Source organism: Scyliorhinus canicula, chromosome 8, assembly GCF_902713615.1.
Source record: "Scyliorhinus canicula chromosome 8, sScyCan1.1, whole genome shotgun sequence".
Classification (NCBI taxonomy): Eukaryota; Metazoa; Chordata; class Chondrichthyes; order Carcharhiniformes; family Scyliorhinidae; genus Scyliorhinus; species Scyliorhinus canicula.
In genome coordinates, this window is record NC_052153.1 from 103813650 (window position 1) to 103833254 (window position 19605).

Below are 19605 nucleotides of genomic sequence, written 5' to 3' on the forward strand. Positions count from 1 at the left end.
ATTTTATTGAGTCCCCCCCCCCCCCTTCATGCTGCAAGACTTGTAGAGGCAACTGGGAATCCCCCCTCACCCGATTCTAATTAGCTAAGCCTCCTGGTCCTGACCACTGGCAAGGCCAATGTGGCACCTGGTCACTGCCAGCCTGGCACTGGTGCCCAGGTAGCACTGCCAGGTGCCAGTCTGGAAGTGCCAAGGTGCTGGGGAGTACCAGGATACTACCCGACCACATCCTTGACCACCCAGGGGTCTCCAATTGCCCGCGATCCCCCCCCCCCCCCCCCCCCGGTGCCGTTATGCCTGGTCCACGTTTGTGTGGACCAGTACTAAATGACACCCTGGCGAGCACTCACACGCCATGCCGTTGACTCCTGGGCACCAGGTGAATCCGGCATCCGGGTACTTAATGAGCCTAATGGCTTATTTAAATACATCGATCTAAAACTTGACCAGCGAGGATGAAATCCAGATTGCGCTGGGCAGAACGAGTCAAATGACTCCCGATCAGTGTGGCACATGGCATGGAGCCTGATTTGGTGGTCTTGCACAATTCACCCATTGTGCCTGGATCCATGCTGAATTGCGCCCTTGGTAATTTTTTGGATGAATCGCACCTAATGGTGTGATCCCATGCCTCCACTTACAACAAAATAAATTACTTCAACAACTATATTCTAATCCCATGGTTTCCACCCCTGTAGATGCAGTGGAGAAAGCTCCAACGACCGGTAATATCTGGGATCTAGATGATGAATCAGCAATGAATCGCAGCTGCTAAGAAGGTTGGGAGCAGGGCCAAACCCAACTCCCTACAATACCTGTGAAAAATCAGGCCCACCATCAAAAACCATCCCTATGGCACCTTATCACCAGGTGACTAAACCAGGAAGAGACACGGCTAGAAAGCCAAGAAGAGATATTGTTGTTCTCCCTTTCACCACTGCGGAGCGCCAGATGCTGCTGGACACCTTACCCTAATGATGACAATCTAGAGTTTTGGAATAAATTACAGGAGTTTAGGGAATCACACTTTCTAACACCACGGGATGTATGTTCATTAGTAAAGGCCAAAATTGACCGAGCTACTTGGGACAAACTGTACCTAAGACTTAAGAGAGGGACTTTCTTGACTGAGAATTCAGAAGACGAACAAGCCCCCCGTCTGACAAGGACAGGGTTAAAGATCTCAACGACGCCGTCAAGGTGTCTTGGGAAAAGCGACACCTAACTGGACATTGGTCATAGGGATTAAACAAAAGAAAGGTGAGTTACCCTTGGGAGTATGCGGAAAAAAAATGGGCGGCTTGCCGAAGCCATGCGGGTGTTGAGACCACAAAAGGATTAATTAATTATCAACAATTAAACAAAAACATGTCAATAAAGCCATCTCTTATTGGAGAAGCATGATAAAAGAAAATAATCTTTTTAAGCACACATTAAAATAAAGGAAGACAAAATTAATAATTCCAGGTTTACGTATGCTGAGAACCAATATTCATCCTTACTCTATAAGGTCTGCCAGAAGTCACTTAGAGCGATTTCCTGCTGGCGAGCTGAAAAAGCTGCTGACAGATCGGGGTGCCATTTAGGGAGACTCCGGGAACCCCCCGCTAACACCTCCCTACCCAGCAAGTATCAGAATGAGGCCATTGAATCTCGCAAGAGGTCTCTCACAAGATTTGCGATGCTTGGAACATGTTGCAAGATGCCGTGATGGGTCCCATGGGTCCGATCCCTGGCAGTGAGAACCTAGATCCCCGGCAACGCCAGCTTGCAAAGAGGAGAGCCAGTGTGACACTCTGCCCTGTCCCTGACTACCTGAGGGTTGCCGATGGCCTGGAAGACACCCCCCCCCTCCCCACCCCCAGATGCCGTTATGCCTGGTCCACGTTTGTGTGGACCAGTACTAAACGGTTCCCTGGTGATGTCTCGTCGGGGAGGCCGTTGAGTAACAGGTGCCGGGCGAATCTGGTGTCTAGATATTTAAATGACTCTTATAGCTCATTTGAATATCCTGACATGCGTCACGCTCAGTGAGGACTGATGTGTTAGGCAGGTTGGTTCGATGTCGACTGCAACTTGATGCAGGGAAGCTAGAAACAAACGTCTGACACCGGAGATGATCCAACACGGTTTTATTTAACTATGAACTGCTGTACATGTTCACCTGTGGGTTGACTCTCTACTAATTCTACTGATGATCTCTTACTGGCTCGACCAGACTCACTAGCTACCACATGGCAATAGTGCCCACTAACTTGTGCACTCTGACTATCTGGGTCCCGAAAAGAGCGGGAGTCTTAATGCCCTGTGGGCTTTAAGGTGGTCATGTCCTGTCTGGTGATTGGTTGTTCTGTGTTGTGTGTTCATTGGTCATCCTGTGTGTCAATCACTGCCTGTCTGCATCTCATTATATACATGAGTGGATATTATGACAAGGGCAAGATCCAAATCGCGGTGTCTTGCAAGATGTTTCAAGCATCGCGAATCTTGTGAGAGACCTCTCGCGAGATTCAATGGCCTCATTCAGACATCAAGCTGGGCGTGGCAAGGCTGCTGAATCACACCCAATACTCCAGATGTGGTCTCACCAGTGCCCTGCAGCAACTGAAGCATAACCTCCCTACTTTAATAAGCAAAATTACAAGAAACAAAGATTTCCTAATTATTGCTGTACCTGCATAGTAGCCTTGAGATTCATGGACTAGGACACCCAGTTCCCTCTGCATTGCAGAGTTCTGCAATATTTCTCAATTTAAATAACATATTGCTTTTCTATCCTTCCTGCCAAAGTGGGAAAGTTCACGGGCTGGATTCTCTTGCCGGGATTCTCTGATCCCGGGCCGGGTCGGAGAACCACCGGGCAGGGCGCAAGAATCGCGCCATGGCCACTCCGACGCCGGGCCACAAATTGTCCGCGGCATTTCTCCAGCGCCTGTGGGATCGCCGCCGTGCCGGTGGGGGCCGTTGAAAGTGCCCCCCCGGTGATTTTCCTCGACAGGCCGAATGCCCGAGTCCCGTCGGCGTAGGATACGTATGGTCCTACCCGGCGGGACCTCAGTGTTCTGGCTGCGGGGGCCGTTATGGTGGGGGGGGGGGGGGGGGGGTGGGGGTTGCAGGGGGATCCGAATCTGGGGGGGGGGGGTGCCTCCACGGTGCGATCGGGGCCTACCAATCCTAGGCTGGGCTAATTCCGTGGGAGGTCTATGTTCGTCCGCGCCAGACCCCTGTAGGGCTCCGCCATATTGCCCGGGGGCCGGTGCGGAGATGGGAACCCATGCACATGCATGGACTCCGGCAGGGCGGTGGCCTCCAGCGGCCGTGCCATTCTCCATGGTGGACTCAGACTGCAGAGCTAGACATTAAAAACAGACTCCCCGATTGGCCGCGTGCCAGATGCTGACCGCCCGCCCAAACATTGCCCGGCCGCGTATAAGGCCTCCCCTGCCCTCTGATCGGCCCACCCCCGACCAGGGCGGCCGTGGACTGAGTCTGCTGTGGCCATGGTAGTTTCTTGACCGGCAGGGCCACGAGTGGTCCACGCTGTCGGGACGTCTGCCGGTTGGGGGCGGAGAATGGCCGAGTGGGCCTCCAGCAATGGCCGCAGGTAAGTGCTATGTGGTGTGTCGTATGGTGCCGGTCCTGATTCCGTGTGGGAAATGATTTCTACGCCCCGGCGCCAACTACGATTTTGAGGTCAGGGTGCGGAGAATCCAGCCCCACATTTTCCCACATTATACTCCATCTGCTAATTTGTTGCACTCTTTTAACCTATCCATATTTCTTTGCAGACTCCTTACATCCTCTTCACAACTTACTCTCCTATCTATCTTTTTGTCATCAGCAAATTTGGCAAACATACATTCTGTTTCTTCATCCAAGTCATTGATATAGATTGTAAACAGTTGAGGTTCCAGCACTGATCCCTGTGGCATTCCACGAGTCATAGCTTGCCAACCCAGAAATGACCCATCTATCTCGACTCTGTTTTCTGTTTGCTAGCTAATCCTCTATCCATGCTAATAGGTTAACCCCGCACCATGAGCTCTTAAATTATGCAGTAACCTTTGATGTGACGTCTTATCAAATGCCTTTTGGAAATCCAAGTACACCACATCTACAGATTCCCCTTTATCCATTGTTGTCTGTTACTTCTTCAAAAACCTTTAATAAATTTGTTAAACATGATTTTCCTTTGACAAAACCAAATCAACGCTGACTGATCATGTTAAGATTTTCAAAGGGCCCAGCTAAAGTTCCCTTAATAATAGATTCTCATATTTTCCCTTTGTTAGGCCAGTCAACCTGTATTTTCCTGCTTTATGTTTTCCTTCTTTCTTGAATAGAGGAGTTACATTCACTATTTTCCAATCTGATGTGGCCTTTCCCAAACCTAGGGAAATTTGGAAAATTGCAACTAGTGCATCGACTATCTCAGCAGGCTCTTCTTTTAAGACACGAAGCTTCAGGTGCTGGACACTTGCCAGCCTCTAGTTCCAATGATTTTCACAATACCCATTCCCTGCTAACAATAATTGTTTCAAGTTCCCTTCACTGCTTGATTTACAAGTATTCCTTGGATGTTATTTCTATCTTCTACAGTAAAAACAATACAAAATATCTGTTCGACACTTCCACCATTTCCTTACTTCCCACTGCTAATTTCCCAGACTCACTCTCTAGAGAGCCAATGCTCATTGAAGAGTAGGCCGCCCATCTGTCTTTTTGATGATATGTTACACCAAAGCCCCAAGCTTGGGTGAATGTTAAAAATACCATGGCACTATTTCAAAGAAGAGTAGGGGAGTTATCCCTGGCATTCTGGTCAATATTTATCACTCATTCAACATCACGAAAACAGATTATCTGTGTAATGTTCTTGTCAGTTGCCCTCATTTATATTACAAGAACACTTGTAGCTAAAGCTATAAACAATTTATTAACATTAACTGTGGTGAACTATATACAAAACAACAGATGAATAACAGTTCTTCCCCCCCCCCCCCCCCCCCCCCCCCGGGTTGCTGCTGCTATTGACCAAGTTACCTATTTACCTATCTTTGAGCCAGAAAGTCCAGAAAAGGATGCCATAGTTTATAGAACCCTTGTATTGATCCTCTCAGGGCAAATTTGACCCTTTCCAATTTTATAAATCCCGCCATGTCACTGATCCAGGTCTCCACGCTTGGGGGCCTTGCATCCTTCCACTGTAGCAGAATCCTTCGTCGGGCTACTAGGGACGCAAAGGCCAGGACACCGGCCTCTTTCGCCTCCTGCACTCCCGGCTCTACCGCAACTCCAAAAATCGCGAGTCCCCACCCTAGTTTGACCCTGGATCCAACCACCCTCGACACCGTCCCCGCCACCCCCTTCCAGAATTCTTCCAGTGCTGGGCATGCCCAGAACGTATGGGCGTGGTTCGCTGGACTCCCCGAACATCTGGTGCACCTGTCCTCACCCCCAAAGAACCTACTCATCCTAGTCCCGGATATGTGGGCCCGGTGCAGCACCTTAAATTGGATGAGACTAAGCCTCGCACATGAGGAGGAAGAGTTGACTCTCTCCAAGGCATCCGCCCAAGTCCCGTCCTCTATCTGCTCCCCAAGTTCCTCCTCCCATTTAGCCTTCAGCTCCTCCACTGACGACTCCTCCACCTCCTGCATTACCTTATAGATGTCAGACACCTTCCCCTCTCCAACCCACACCCCCGAAAGCACTCTGTCCATCGTCCCCCGCGACGGCAGCAGAGGGAATCCCTCTACCTGTCGCCTAGCAAACGCCTTTACCTGCAAGTATCTGAACATGTTCCCTTGGGGAAGGCCAAATTTATCTTCCAGTTCCCCCAGGCCCGCAAACCTCCCGCCAATAAACAGGTCCCTCAATTTGCTGATGCCCACCCTTTGCCACCCCCTAAATCCCCCATCCTTGTTCCCTGGGATGAACCGATGGTTGCCACCCAGTGGAGCCTCCATCGAGCCCGCTGTTTCCCCCCGATGCCGTCTCCACTGTCCCCAGATTCTTAGGGTCGCCGCCACCACCGGGCTCGTGGTAAACCTCTTAGGGGAGAGCGGCAACGGTGCCGTTACCATGGCACCCAGGCTCGTACCTCTACATGACACCATCTCCATTCTTTTCCACGCCGCCCCTCCCCCCTCCATCACCCATCTACGCACCATTGACACATTGGCTGCCCAATAGTACCCCAGAAGGTTGGGCAGCGCCAGCCCGCCTCTATCCCTCCCTCGCTCCAGGAACACCCTCTTCACTCTCGGAGTCCCATGTGCCCACACAAAGCTCAAAATACTGCTAGTCACTCTCCTAAAGAAGGCCCTGGGGATAAAGATGGGCAGACACTGAAAGAGGAACAAGAACCTCGGAAGCACTGTCATTTTGACGGACTGTACCCTCCCCGCCAACGATAATGACAGCATGTCCCACCTCTTCAACTCCTCCTCCATCTGATCTACAAGTCTGGTGAAGTTATGCTTGTGAAGAGTCCCCCAGTCCCTGGCCACCTGCACCCCCAGTTACCTAAAGCTCTCCCCTGCCCGCCTAAGCGGGAGCCTACCAATTCCTTCCTCCTGGTCTCCAGGGTGCACCACAAACACCTCACTCTTGCCTAAATTTAATTTATAACCTGAAAAGGTCCCAAACTCAGCTAGCAACTCCATCACTCCCGGCATCACTCCCACCGGGTCCGCCACATACAGTAACAGGTCATCGGCATACAACGACACCCTATGTTCCTCTCCACCTCGCACCAAGCCTCTCCACCTCTCTGAATCCCTCAATGCCATCGCCACCGGCTCGATTGCCAGTGCAAACAACAAGGGGGACAGGGGGCAACCCTGCCTGGTCCCTCGGTAAAGCCGGAAGTACTCCGCCCTCCTCCTATTCGTGGCCACGCACGCCATCGGGGCCTCATATAGCAGCCTTACCCATCTAATGAACCCTTCACCAAATCCAAACCTCCCCAACACCTCCCATAGGTACCCCCACACCACTCTATCGAAGGCCTTCTCCGCATCCAGTGCCACCACTATCTCTGCCTCCCCCTCAATCGCCGGCATCATGATGACATTCAACAATCTCCGCACATTCGTGTTCAGCTGCCTTCCCTTCACGAAACCTGTCTGGTCCTCGTGCACAACCCCTGGCACACAGTCCTCTATCCTGGTGGCCAGGATTTTTGCCAGGACCTTAGCATCCACGTTGAGGAGAGATATGGGCCTGTATGAACCACACTGCTGGGGGTCCTTGTCCCTCTTTAAAAGAGGAAAGAGAAGGAGAGTGGGGCTACTGTGAGTCCCACTGATGACAACAAGCAAGAAGACGTCGACAATGTGGCCAACAGGCCAGAAAATACACAACAACACAGCAGCAAAAAACATTGCGTAATGACACGGAAGAAGCTGGTAGTTCCAGAGAGTACACAACGACACAATAGCAAAAAGCATCGCGTAAAGATACGAAAGAAGCTGGTGCCGCATGTATGGCCAGCAAGGATCCCAGCCTTCAAAAAGCATTGTGCCAAAAGGATAAGGCACAGAAGACTGGTACAGAAACCAGTCTTCCAGAAAGCTGACGATCCGAGACAATCAGTGGAGTGACCTTGTTGACATTGCACAATGACCTGTGCACAAAGGACACAGGTAGCAGGCATATCATGTGAACTAAAACACGGTTAAATTTGTACATACATGCCGCATGTATTAAATGATGACATCAATCAGGTTTTGTATCAATGATAAAATCTCCAAAAGGAGGGGGGGGTGTTGAAATACCTGTGTATAATATTGTATATAGTTAGCAGTGCTACCTCCAACCAGCTGGTGGCACCAGACATCGGTCTTGTGGCATCTATCGCCAGTTGGTAGTAAGGTGTGCACTGGGACAGTCACACATTGGGTAGTTCCAGGAGAGTCCATGAAACTCAATGAGTAACTTAGTCTATATAGCATTCTGTATGTTATCTCTCCACGTGTTAATCAATAAATAATCGTTCTAGTTCAGTCACCCACAGTTCTGTATGAATCATTGTAATGACAAGTTCACAGAACACAACAGAGGGGACTTGCTAGGATAGATATTGAGAGACTATTTCCCCTAATGGGAGAGACTAGAACTAGGGAATAGAGTTTTTAAAATTTAATATGGAGATTAGGAGAAAATTTAATATGGAGATTAGAATTTCTGTTCTCTCAGAGAGTCATTAGTCCATCGAATTCTCTTCTTCCTCAGAGAGCAGTGGATAGCAAGGTCATTCATTGTTTTTTAAGGCTGAGTTAGATAAATTCTTGATTTGTAAGGGAGACAAAGGTTACATAGTTGTGGGCGCAATCAGATTAGCCATGATTTTATCAAATGGCAGAGCAAGCTTGAGGGGCTGAATGGCCTGCTAATTCATAGGTTCATATGACTAACCTGAGTGTGGCAAAGAGATGCAGGCCTCCTATTGGCCAACAGCTCTATGAAACAAGACATTGTCTAGACGGATGAAAGGCCCACAGCCTAAAAGGTTAGCATGGGACGAGCTGGCCAAGAAGAGGCGGGCACACCCCAGATATTTGGGCAGGGATGTGGGGAGCCCACCCTCAATGTAGAATTCAACCCTAAACATGTGAACCTTCCCATATAGAAAAAGACCAATATGACCGTGACAAATATTTTACAGAGGGAAAAGAATGTAGAAAGAATGGAAAATATTTGTTAAATTGGCATAAGCTTGTTAAAATAGAATCATTAGAAACTGACTAAATGATTCCCAGCAAAATAAAAGCAGGGATACACTTGACCACTTTAACCATAAGAAAAAGAAGAAATATTATAAAACCGTCTGTGTAATTACTTATTTTTAAACATTTTGTAACTGAAGCAAATGCAAGAAAACAGATTGAAAAAACAAGAAAATTAAAAACAGTTGTGTCAAAGCTTTAAGATTACACAGCTTTCTGCGGTTTCAGAATGCAACTGTATTGAGGACAATTCAACAAGGCTCTAAACACCAGAGAATTAGAATTTTCATTTAAATGTTTGACCTCTGAACGGAAATGCCTAATGACAAAAAGGTAACATTTTAAAGAGTTATGCATGATAGATCTGTTCAAAGAAATAGCTCCATTCTTTTTTAAAACAAAATTCAAGCAAACAACAAACTCCATTATGAAAGGTCAGAATAAAAAGAGAAAAGTAATTTGACAAAAATCAATACATCATTAGATTGAAACTGAATCTTTTTAGATACAGATTTGTTACCAAGTTTCATGGATGCAATGAATTGTAAAGTAAGAGTATTAAAATCACTGACCGAAAAATAATTTGGTGATGGGCACACAAATGAGTTGCAGCATGGGTATTCTGATAGTCATCATGGTATTAGACTAGTAATTCAGAAGTTGCACATATAAATCCACCGTGGTATGTGAAATTGAATTAATAAATCTAGTAAATTGTGGGCCAGTACCAGAAAAATTACCATGAAAACATTTGGATTCAGCTTCAGAAAAGGACAGCTGCCACCCCGACACAGTCTGGCTTCCAGATTGACTGGTCTAATCTAAAGTGGTCTAAACCACTGCTGTTGAAAAAATGTCAATAAGTGCAACAATGCTTGCAACGGCCTAATCCTGTAAACAATATTAAAATGTGCTCTATGTTTAACTGGGCAATAGTGGAGTGTAGAATAGTCTGCTGACATACTACCATCAGTTCACTGCCTGGCAATGAAAGTTATTGGGCAGGATTCTCCTCCCAGCAATGCTGGAATCGCAAAACGTGAATGGGCAGGGCATCGCACGGCAGCTGAGAATTGAGGTCGGTGCCGGGCGCCTAACGGAATGCCATGCTCCGGTGCCTCGACAGCGGTGTGAATGCGTTCCATGCCGCAAGTCGGCATGGGCATGCAAATTTTACAGTAAAGGCAGTTGCCATATCATTCATGGGTCCAACCTGGCATTCTCTGAGCCTCCCACAGTACTCCGCCTCCACCAGGCAGAATTACCGATGGCAAGGTTCACTTGTGATATTACAAATTGGGAACTGGGTGTCTTGGGAGGCAGAGAGAGGGGTTATGAAAAGTGTCCAACATCGCTATAGTGTGCTGACAGTTTTGCTGCTGACCAGGGGGTGGCTACCAGGGCCAGCTGGGTGTCTACCAGGGCCAGGAGGAGTAGCAGTGTTGCAGCCAGCAGGTGGGCTATGGGGTTGGGGTGGCCAGGCATGGACCACCATTGCTGTAGCCTGCAAGGCAGCCATGTAGCTGTGGACGCCACTGACTGCCCATTGTGAACTTAATGAACCAGATGGTTTTTGCAACAATTGACAATGGTTTTATGGTCATCGTTAGGCTCTAATTCCGGATTTTTATTGAATTCAAATTTCACCATCTGATGATTTTTGAACCGGGTCCCCAGAGCATTGTCCTGTGTCTCTAGATTACTAATCCAGTGACAATACCATTAGGCCATAGCCTCCCCTGCCCACTGTGAACTTAGCGCTGCTGGTCATATGGGTGCCTCCCCAGCCAACACCGCTAGGTACCCTCTGACCCCAGCCAACTCGTTAATGGGATGGATATGCTCCAGCGTAACCAGTGCCATCTTCTTGGCTGGATAAGGGTGTGTGGGGATTGGAGTGCTTATATGCAGCTCCTGCTTTTCAGGCACTCCAGTGCCGATCCCAACCCCTTCCTATCACACCCGCGATTCAGTCCAGGTGCCAGCACTTTATCTCTCAAACGGAGAATTCTGCCCAAAATCTAATTTCTGATTGCTCTGATGATGGAAAGTGCAAGCTCATGGATTGGACTTTAGTGCGTTGTTGCTCAATGTCAAATAATCATTGAAAGTCATTACATTCAAAGACTTATTACGTGGGAAGAAGAATTGCTCTGATTGATAGTTACATTGTCAATACATGCAAGGCAAACATGTTTATGATTTTGATACCCACATCTGGAAGAGGAATTCTTCCACTTTGTAAGGATTACTAGAGGGCAGCACACAACTGGATTCATACCGCAGCTCAATTCACCAACTTCAGGGGAGGAGGGAAAATTGAAAATTAAGGGTTCTAATGATTAAATTTGAAAATTGTGTATATTTTGTTTATCAGACACATTGGAATCATAAAGTGCAAAATAATAAAAACACTCATTAATGATTAAAAATGCCATTTATTATTTAACCCAAAATAATAAAATAATTACATAAAACAGAACTGTTTCACAATAGAAAGAATGGTATAGATTAGTAGCAAAATTTCAAAAATTCATTACATAATTATTATTATGCATGTCCATTGCTTATTTATTCCGCTTAATTAATTCTGAGAATTAGGGCGATTGCAGGCGACAATTGTTCATAACTGTAAAAGTGGTTATATACTTTACATTAACTCCAATTAAACTACATATTATGTGGAATAAAATTAAATTAATTTGAAATGATTTAAATTTTCCTTAAACTGAAATTTAAGTTCAAGCAGAATTTTTAACAATTGCTCAGGAAAGATACAAGACTAAATTTCTTAGCAATAAGAATTAAATAGATAATAATCTTTATTATTGTCACAAGTAGGTTTACATTAACACCGCAATGAAGTTACTGTGAAAATCCCCTTATCGCCACACTGATCGGGTAGACAGAGGGAGAATTCAATATATCCAATTCACCCGAACAGCTTGTCTTTCGGGACTTATGGGAAGAAACCGGAACGTCCGGAGGAAACCCATGCCGACACAGGGAGAACGTGCAGACTCCGCACAGACAGTGACCCAAGTGGGAATCAAACCCAAGACACTGGTGCTGTGAAGCAACAGTGCTAACCACTGTGCTACTGTGCCTCCCTATTGAGGGAATGGCGTAGTGGTATTGAGTAGATAAAAATTAAATTGTATCCTCGATTTTATGGTTAGTGGTGAAGCAAGTGCGCTCACCACTGACCTCAAATAAAGCTACCTACAAAAATCTAGCAACCTCTGTTGTGTAGACTTCCCATTTAACAATGTCAGTTTGTACTTGGCACCAAGTCAAAGGGATCTCCTGGCATTCAGCAACAGTGACGTCATTAAGCAGGGTAAACAACCAAACACATTGAAGTATCCTTACAGACAACAAATCAAGAAATAAAAAACAGTGAATGCTTTCACGTTTGGGGCTGAATTTTCACCGAGTTGGGATGACTCAGGAGTCCTTTAAAAATGGTATCCAGGGTGGTATTTGGGGCAGTGGTTAGCACTAGGGCTGCGGCGCTGAGGACCCAGGTTCGGATCCCGGCCCTGGGTCACTGTCCGTGTAGAGTTTGCACATTCTCCCCGTGTCTGCATGAGTTTCACCCCATAACCCAAAAATATGCAGGTTAGGTGGATTAGTCACGCTAAATTGCCCCTCAATTGGAAAAAAAAATTGGGTACTCTAAATGGTGGCTAGGTGATTCAGGATTCCCAACTCCATTACTGGGATTACGATTCTCAGGAGTACCTTTTAAGGATGCAAAATTGTTTGGGTCAAAAGCCAGCACTCCCAACCAGGACAGGATAATCATGCTTTAGTCCGCTGCAATCTTCATGGAGTCCGGCCAGCTTTTTAAAGAGTCATGGTTCATGGCATCTCAGAGTTGCAATTGTCTGCTTAAGGGGATCTTTCAGAACCTTCTCATGGTCCCCATGTTAAACTATGCCTCCCAAACAATCCCCCATGGTCCTTTAAGGGGCTGGTTTAGCTCACTCAGCTAAATCACTGGCTTTTAAAGCAGACCAAGCAGGCGCCGGAATGTGGCGACTAGGGGCTTTTCACAGTAACTTCATTGAAGCCTACTCGTGACAATAAGCGATTTTCATTTTCATTTTTCATTTCATTTCATGTCAAGCTATAACACTTCCACCCTCTATACAAAAAGGGGGCATGAATGTGGCATGAGGGATGAATGGCCTTTATGCTTTTATTTTAATTGGAATGAATCCCATAACAAGATAGACCTTACAAGAAGCCCACCTCAACCCGACAACTGTGGTCACCTCTGCTGGCCAGGTGGTAGCCCGCACACAACTTCCAACAATCCACCCACCCCCAATAATGAAAATCTCATCATTGTGGGCCCTTTCCCCAGAGACAGGTGGACTAAGCCAGGAATTTTCCGTGTCTCCTGCTCCCCACCTCAAGGATGAAAATCCAGCCCTTAATTCTTAAAGGTTCCAGATATTGAAATAAATGATTTGGACAGGCACATGGGATTTAAAATAAAATAAATCAAACCATTTAAATAAAAATAATTTGAAAAATATGTGGAACTTATTATCCTAATGGAGAAATTTGATATTCATTAAATATAAAATTACACTTTCAGGATCAGCGAAGCAATTTAGAAATAACTACAAATCAAGTATGCTAAATCAAGTTAGATCTCATTCAACAAGATATAACTATTTCAAGGAATTTTACAGTGAGAACAGAAGAATGGAAGCTCTTGTTGGTTCAATGATTTGTAATTGATTGCATTCTGGGCGAATCTCAACAGTGCACCTTTGGGCTAGTGTAGAATCACCAAAAGCAATATCTGGACTCTGTGTTTAGCTGCAGATTTGTGGACTCTAGAAATTGCTTTCAGTTTCAGAGGAGTAGATGGCAACCACTGACAGTTTTGACATAATTACTTCTACAAAATCCAAGCATGGATTTAATTTGATTTGATTTGATTGGAGAACTGCTAATGCCAGTGGAATCATACACCAGCAGGAATTATCACTTTCAGGAGTGGAAGAAAGAAAAATTGGAAAAGAAGATTTATATGTTGATTAGCTTTCATGGGGGTTGTTCTGATCTTGCACCAGAACCTCGGTGCAAAATGTGTTGAAATTGCTTGGTTGACCATTTGTATTGTTCCTCCAGGATTTCTACTGATCTTCTGCCAAAGTTACAATGGACATGTGGTAGAACCCCTGTGGAAATTTTGTTCCATCCACAATATGCATCATATGTTTAAAATCATTTAAGTTTGGCAAATATGAAATAGGTTTTAAATTACATAATTTTATAAAACATGGATCCACATTAATTAATTAAAAATAAATAAACATACAGACAATTGTTATAATTCATTTTGCAAATTTGTGATCTTAATTTAAATTTCCAAGCAATTATAATTAAGTACTGATTATTCAGAGATCACAGGAATTGAGAGCGGACATTTTTAAAGAGTTTTACACCATTCCTCCAAAGTTTACATTGACCTTCTGCTGAAGTTACAGTGGAAGATTGTGTAAACTCTGGGTCTTTGCCCTGGGTTTGTTCTTTGTGCTGTCTTTTTGTGCTGCACACCATGCGGGTGTGTACTGGATTCAATTTTAAAATGGCGTTATTCCAATAAATTTAGAGCCGGTCGTAATGCAACACATAATTGGTGCAAAAATGCCACAAACAAAAGTGAGCTTGTTTTTATTTTATTGCACTATTTTATTTTACTGGAGTTAATGGACTATTCTTTACAGTCAACAACAGTTGGCATTGTTTATCAATTTGGTTACTTTGGTTTACATGAACGCTGGTGCACAATCAGTCTGTCTGGGAGGAAGGTACGTCCACAGATGTTGCAAGGCACCAGTTGTTCTTGGGAACTTCTCCAAGCTGCCTCATTTACAGCATCTATATCGTAAGCACCTTTTCCTGGAAAATTGAGGGAAAGGGATTGAAACTTTTAAGTTAGATGAAAAGAATGCTTTGAGGAAAATAAATCCAAGATATACCCAAACAATAAACAAACATCTTAAACAAATAATTTCAATGACAGAAATAAAATCTCACTACATTTTCTCCTTCAAGATGCCTATCTAGGGTCATAAAATAAGCAGCCAGGAGCAGAAAAAGGCAGAGAGCCCACTGAATTGCAGCTCCTTCCACTTTTTCACCTGATCCATTTTCATTAGTTGGCCAAGCTTTTGTTGTTTTTGGGGCAGTTCTAGTGAAATGAGGTGATAATGATGTGGTGGCACCGTATATCTTATTTTGTGGCGTTTCAGCTTCATACCCTGGGCAGCAGGGTAGCATGGTGGTTAGCATAAATGCTTCACAGCTCCAGGGTCCCAGGTTCGATTCCCGGCTGGGTCACTGTCTGTGTGGAGTCTGCACGTCCTCCCCCTGTGTGCGTGGGTTTCCTCCGGGTGCTCCGGTTTCCTCCCACAGTCCAAAGATGTGCGGGTTAGGTGGATTGGCCATGCTAAATTGCCCGTAGTGTCCTAATAAAAGTAAGGTTAAGGGGGGGTTGTTGGGTTACAGGTATAGGGTGGATACGTGGGTTTGAGTAGGGTGATCATGGCTCGGCACAACATTGAGGGCCGAAGGGCCTGTTCTGTGCTGTACTGTTCTATGATGTGGAGATGCCGGCGTTGGACTGGGGTGAGCACAGTAAGAAGTCTTACAACACCAGGTTAAAGTCCAACAGGTTTGTTTCAAACACGAGCTTTCGGAGCACGGCTCCTTCTTCAGGTGAATGGAACAAGCCTTTCCATTCACCTGAAGAAGGAGCCGTGCTCCGAAAGCTCGTGTTTGAAACAAACCTGTTGGACTTTAACCTGGTGTTGTAAGACTTCTTACTGTACTGTTCTATGTTCTATGTTCTATTAGTGGTTGCTTAAATTCCCAGCCAAATAGAATATACACACATATATTAACAAAATATGCAAAATTCTTATTTTGCAATACATTTTGGAGCTTTTTGTTTTTATATCATTACCCCCTACTTCAACATCTTCATTTACAGCATTTGGTATGAAATTCTTGATATGAGGCTTTTACACCAAAGAAGCTCTTGTGCCTTGGTAAAATTTAAACTCTCAACCTCTAAGATACCATGTGCACCAAAACCACTAGACTACCATGAAAACAAATGAAAAGACAGGTAGTTCTGTGATGATAGCAGCAAATAAGCTTCCTGATACGTCAATAGGCCAAAAAAGTATTATGTTCTTGCCATCTAATTTATGCATCCCATGGAATCAAATACAGGAATTTCATTTCTCTTCAGTTGCAATGCTATCCTGCACTAGGCTCCAGAAAAGTTTGGATTATCAAGCTGAAAGCTTTGACAAAAAAGAAATATTGTAAGAGCAATAAAATAATGCAATATATTCAATGCGCAATTAGAATAGGATGCACTACTAAAAGATAACAGGCAGGATTCTCCATGGGCTGATGCCTGAATCACGAAACGCGACTGGGTGGAGATTTGGTTCTGACACCGAAATCGTGGCAGGTGCCGATTTCACGCCAAATCGCAATTCTCTAGCGCTTTGACAGTGGCGTCAATGTGTTCCACTCCACAAGCACAGTAAATGCCGTTTGGATATCATTAGTGGGCCTGACACGGTATTCTCAGAAACCTGTTGATTCTTTGTCTTCTCCAGGGGGAATTCCTGACAGCGAAGTTCACTTGTGCTTTCAAAAATCGAGAAACAGGCGCCGTAGCTGATGGGGAAGAGAGGGGAGGGAGGACATGGACAGGTGCAACCGTGTGCTGCTGGTCCTGATACTGGCTGGGCTATGGGGGGGTGGGGTGGGGGGATATTAGTGGGAGGGGAATGGACTGTGGGGCAGGGGTGACCACCCCCACTGGACTGGAGCAGTGTCCAGGCACGGACCACCATTGCCACGGTCTGCAAGGCAGCCATCTTTCTGCGCACCCCACTGACCACCCAGCTTGGCCCCTGGTTCTGCAGAGTGGCACCGGCCATACCCATGGGCAACTCCCTCAGCAACCCCGACAGGGAGGCAGTGTGACATATCTGTCAGATCATGGAACTGCGGGGGAATAGGGGAGGACATGCAATCCCTGTGGCCATCAAGGTGACGGTCACCCTGAATGTCTGCGCAACATGGTCCTTCCAGGCGCCAAGTGGGGACCTGTCCGGGATTTCACAGAGCTCAGTGCACAAGTGCATCTGCGCCAATGCAGAGGCCCTATATGCTTAGTCGGCACAATACATCCATATTAATTTGGACCGTATAGTGTAGGAGAGTCTTCCACATTGTTGTAGCCTGCTGCATCCTCCACAACATCATGCAGCTGAGGGGTGACATGCTGGAAGAGGAGGATGAACACCAGGCCTCGTCCGACGAGGAGGATGCGGGGCACAGCCAGGATGGGTAGCTCATGGGGCCCAGCAGGCACAAGAGGCTGGACAACGTGCATGCCTGCGCTGGTGCACATTGGACGCTCTAATCACCTCCAGTTTCAGTGACTAGAGGGCCTGGCTGACGGCATGAACATCCCAGCCCACCCTCACAACGCCGCCGCCCACCACCTCTCACCAGCACCCTCCTTGCACCACTCCCCTGCAACCCCCTCCGTGATTCCTACCCACCTCACTACGTGCAGGCCCTGGGTTGGCAATCATAGCGGATCTAGCCCATGGGATGGAGGATGATGATGACCCTCTCTGCGATGAGCTCTGGTGCTCCACATCATTCAACTACGTCCATGATAGCACTTTCCACTGTCCACCTAGGTGATCCTTGCATGTGAACTGACCATTCCATCACACGGTCCCACCAAACGCTTGGGGTGGCGGAGATGGGGATGGGGAGCGGAGGAGGGTGGTTGGGGTGGGACCGGGTACTGTGGCGGTGAACGGTGGCTGAACTGGGTGCCCTGGCCCATGCCACTCCAACGGCAACCCATCCCCCCTCCCCAGCGCTCCCTCTGCATCCAGCCCAGCCCAGCCCATCCCTCACACCCTTCTGACTGAGCACTGAGGCAGATTGGAACATTTGTGCACAGGTGTTTATTGTGAAAAGGTGAACATCTACGTAAAAGTCTGTGCCCTAGCCCCTAACACTATCCTATGTGCTACACCCATACCAACTTAACTGATGTCTAACTTTCTGGCCTTCAGGGCCCTAATGCTACGTCTAGGTGGTTGCCCAGCCAGACAGGAGATCCTCGAGATTTGGATACAGGACGCTTCAGACGAAAGAATGTTACAGTTGTGTGCTGACACTGGGGATGGCATCTGATATTGTTCAACATATGTCAAAGCAATTGGTGAAGGGAACTAACTACATCCATTACACCATAGTGGATGGCTTCTCAGCATTAGAGTCCACCCTGAAAAATATGGCAGTTGCACGCCAATTATGGAAGGGGGCTCAAACGTAAAGGCTCTAAGGCCAGAAGGCCAGATTAAAATAGAAAAAAAAGCATTCCATTGTGTGAAAATACTGTGCTGAATGTGTCTCACAGAAAATATTTTTAGACCCTGACTGAATTCATCTTCAAATAAAATTGCTCCCAAAGTAGAAACTGTTGTAGAATATCAGCTATTTAAAATTCACCATTCTGAGTATCATCTCTATAGGTCTCATATTAAAAATGATCTGTCTCATTCCTTTTGCTTGTTCAATGGGCCATTGCGGGAATGTTGAGAGTAGACTTGACCTGATGAATCTGGTTTGTATCAGTGTCAATTGTGCCAGCTGTTGTCCATTATTCATGACAGCTAAATGTTCTGGGGTTCTCTTGAATCCCGAGTGCATTCCACACCATATCTTATTAATTCTCCTAACTGAAAAGGGGATAAATTGATAGATGCACATGCATGGCAGGTTTAGTTTGAGATACGTAAATTGTTTAGATTGTGTTGATTTTCGGTCTTGGTGCATATTTAGCTTTATGATAATACAGCAGAACTGCCATAATCACCGTTAGAATTACATCAAAACACTAACACAATTTCTGTGTATTATTATCAGCAAGATTAATAGAGGATCAAAACACTGTGTGTGCTGTTCAGTACATTTCATTCTGTACATATTGATATGTGGTATGTGTTGGATCAATGATTTCAAACAACATTGTTACAAAGTGAAATTTTCAGTGTGGGGGGGGTGAAATTAGTGAGGGAAGGGGAGGTGTGTTAGCAAAAGAGTACCATGTTTACTGTAGTGGCAGATTGTGACCTTGGGGATAGGCTGTTCAATAGATTACTTCATTCAAAGTGTATGTGGATTTGGGGGTGGAATATGTTTATACTGGGTTTTGACAAAGAATGTAATAAATCTTCAGTTTGTCCAAGTACCAAGGCTTCAACAATCATTTACTCAGCTTGGAAATCATTCACTCACTGCCTTTGCTTTCAGCCTTTGATGGTCCTTTTTTTTTGCAGCTCTCTGCGAATTCTCCTCATTTGGAAAGCACCAACCATTGGATTTGTGAGAGTTGGTTGGTTGTGAATCAGATCATCCAACAATAAAGCCTATTCTCCATATGGGTGTCTCCCACAGTTTATGCTCTCAGCTTTCAGCATCTGTGATGTTGGTTCTCTGTCGGTTGAGATTTTGATCTTCTACTGGTTGCACTGAAATCTAAAACTTCAAAGGTACTAACATCTGAAACTAGTTCCTTTCCTTTCGAGTCGATGCCAGTAATGCTGCTAATAAGAGAAATAATTAGCGTCTGCCGACAAAACACAGATGTGGCTGGAGCCTTCCACTGGGCAATATTCAACTCCCTATGCCATTCCTATTAGCAGCAAAAAATAAACTAATCAGTGTGCAGACTGCTAGGCCTGCAGCTTTTACCTTAACAATTGAGATAAAAGGCGTTTTGGCTGCTGAAACA

At 45.8% G+C, this 19605-nt stretch overlaps 1 protein-coding gene across 3 annotated transcripts in view; it reads right to left on the reverse strand.

Moving 5' to 3' along the window:
• Positions 1 to 14418: 14418 nt before the first annotated feature.
• Positions 14419 to 19605, reverse strand: part of LOC119970425 (zinc finger protein 474-like) — a 48640-nt gene continuing 43453 nt past the window's right edge. For all 3 annotated transcript variants that reach the window (XM_038805024.1, XM_038805025.1, XM_038805023.1), the window contains one exon: positions 14419 to 14657. In XM_038805024.1, the coding sequence (XP_038660952.1) occupies positions 14515 to 14657 (143 nt within the window). In that variant the 3' untranslated portion in view covers positions 14419 to 14514. The remainder of the gene's footprint in view (positions 14658 to 19605) is intronic.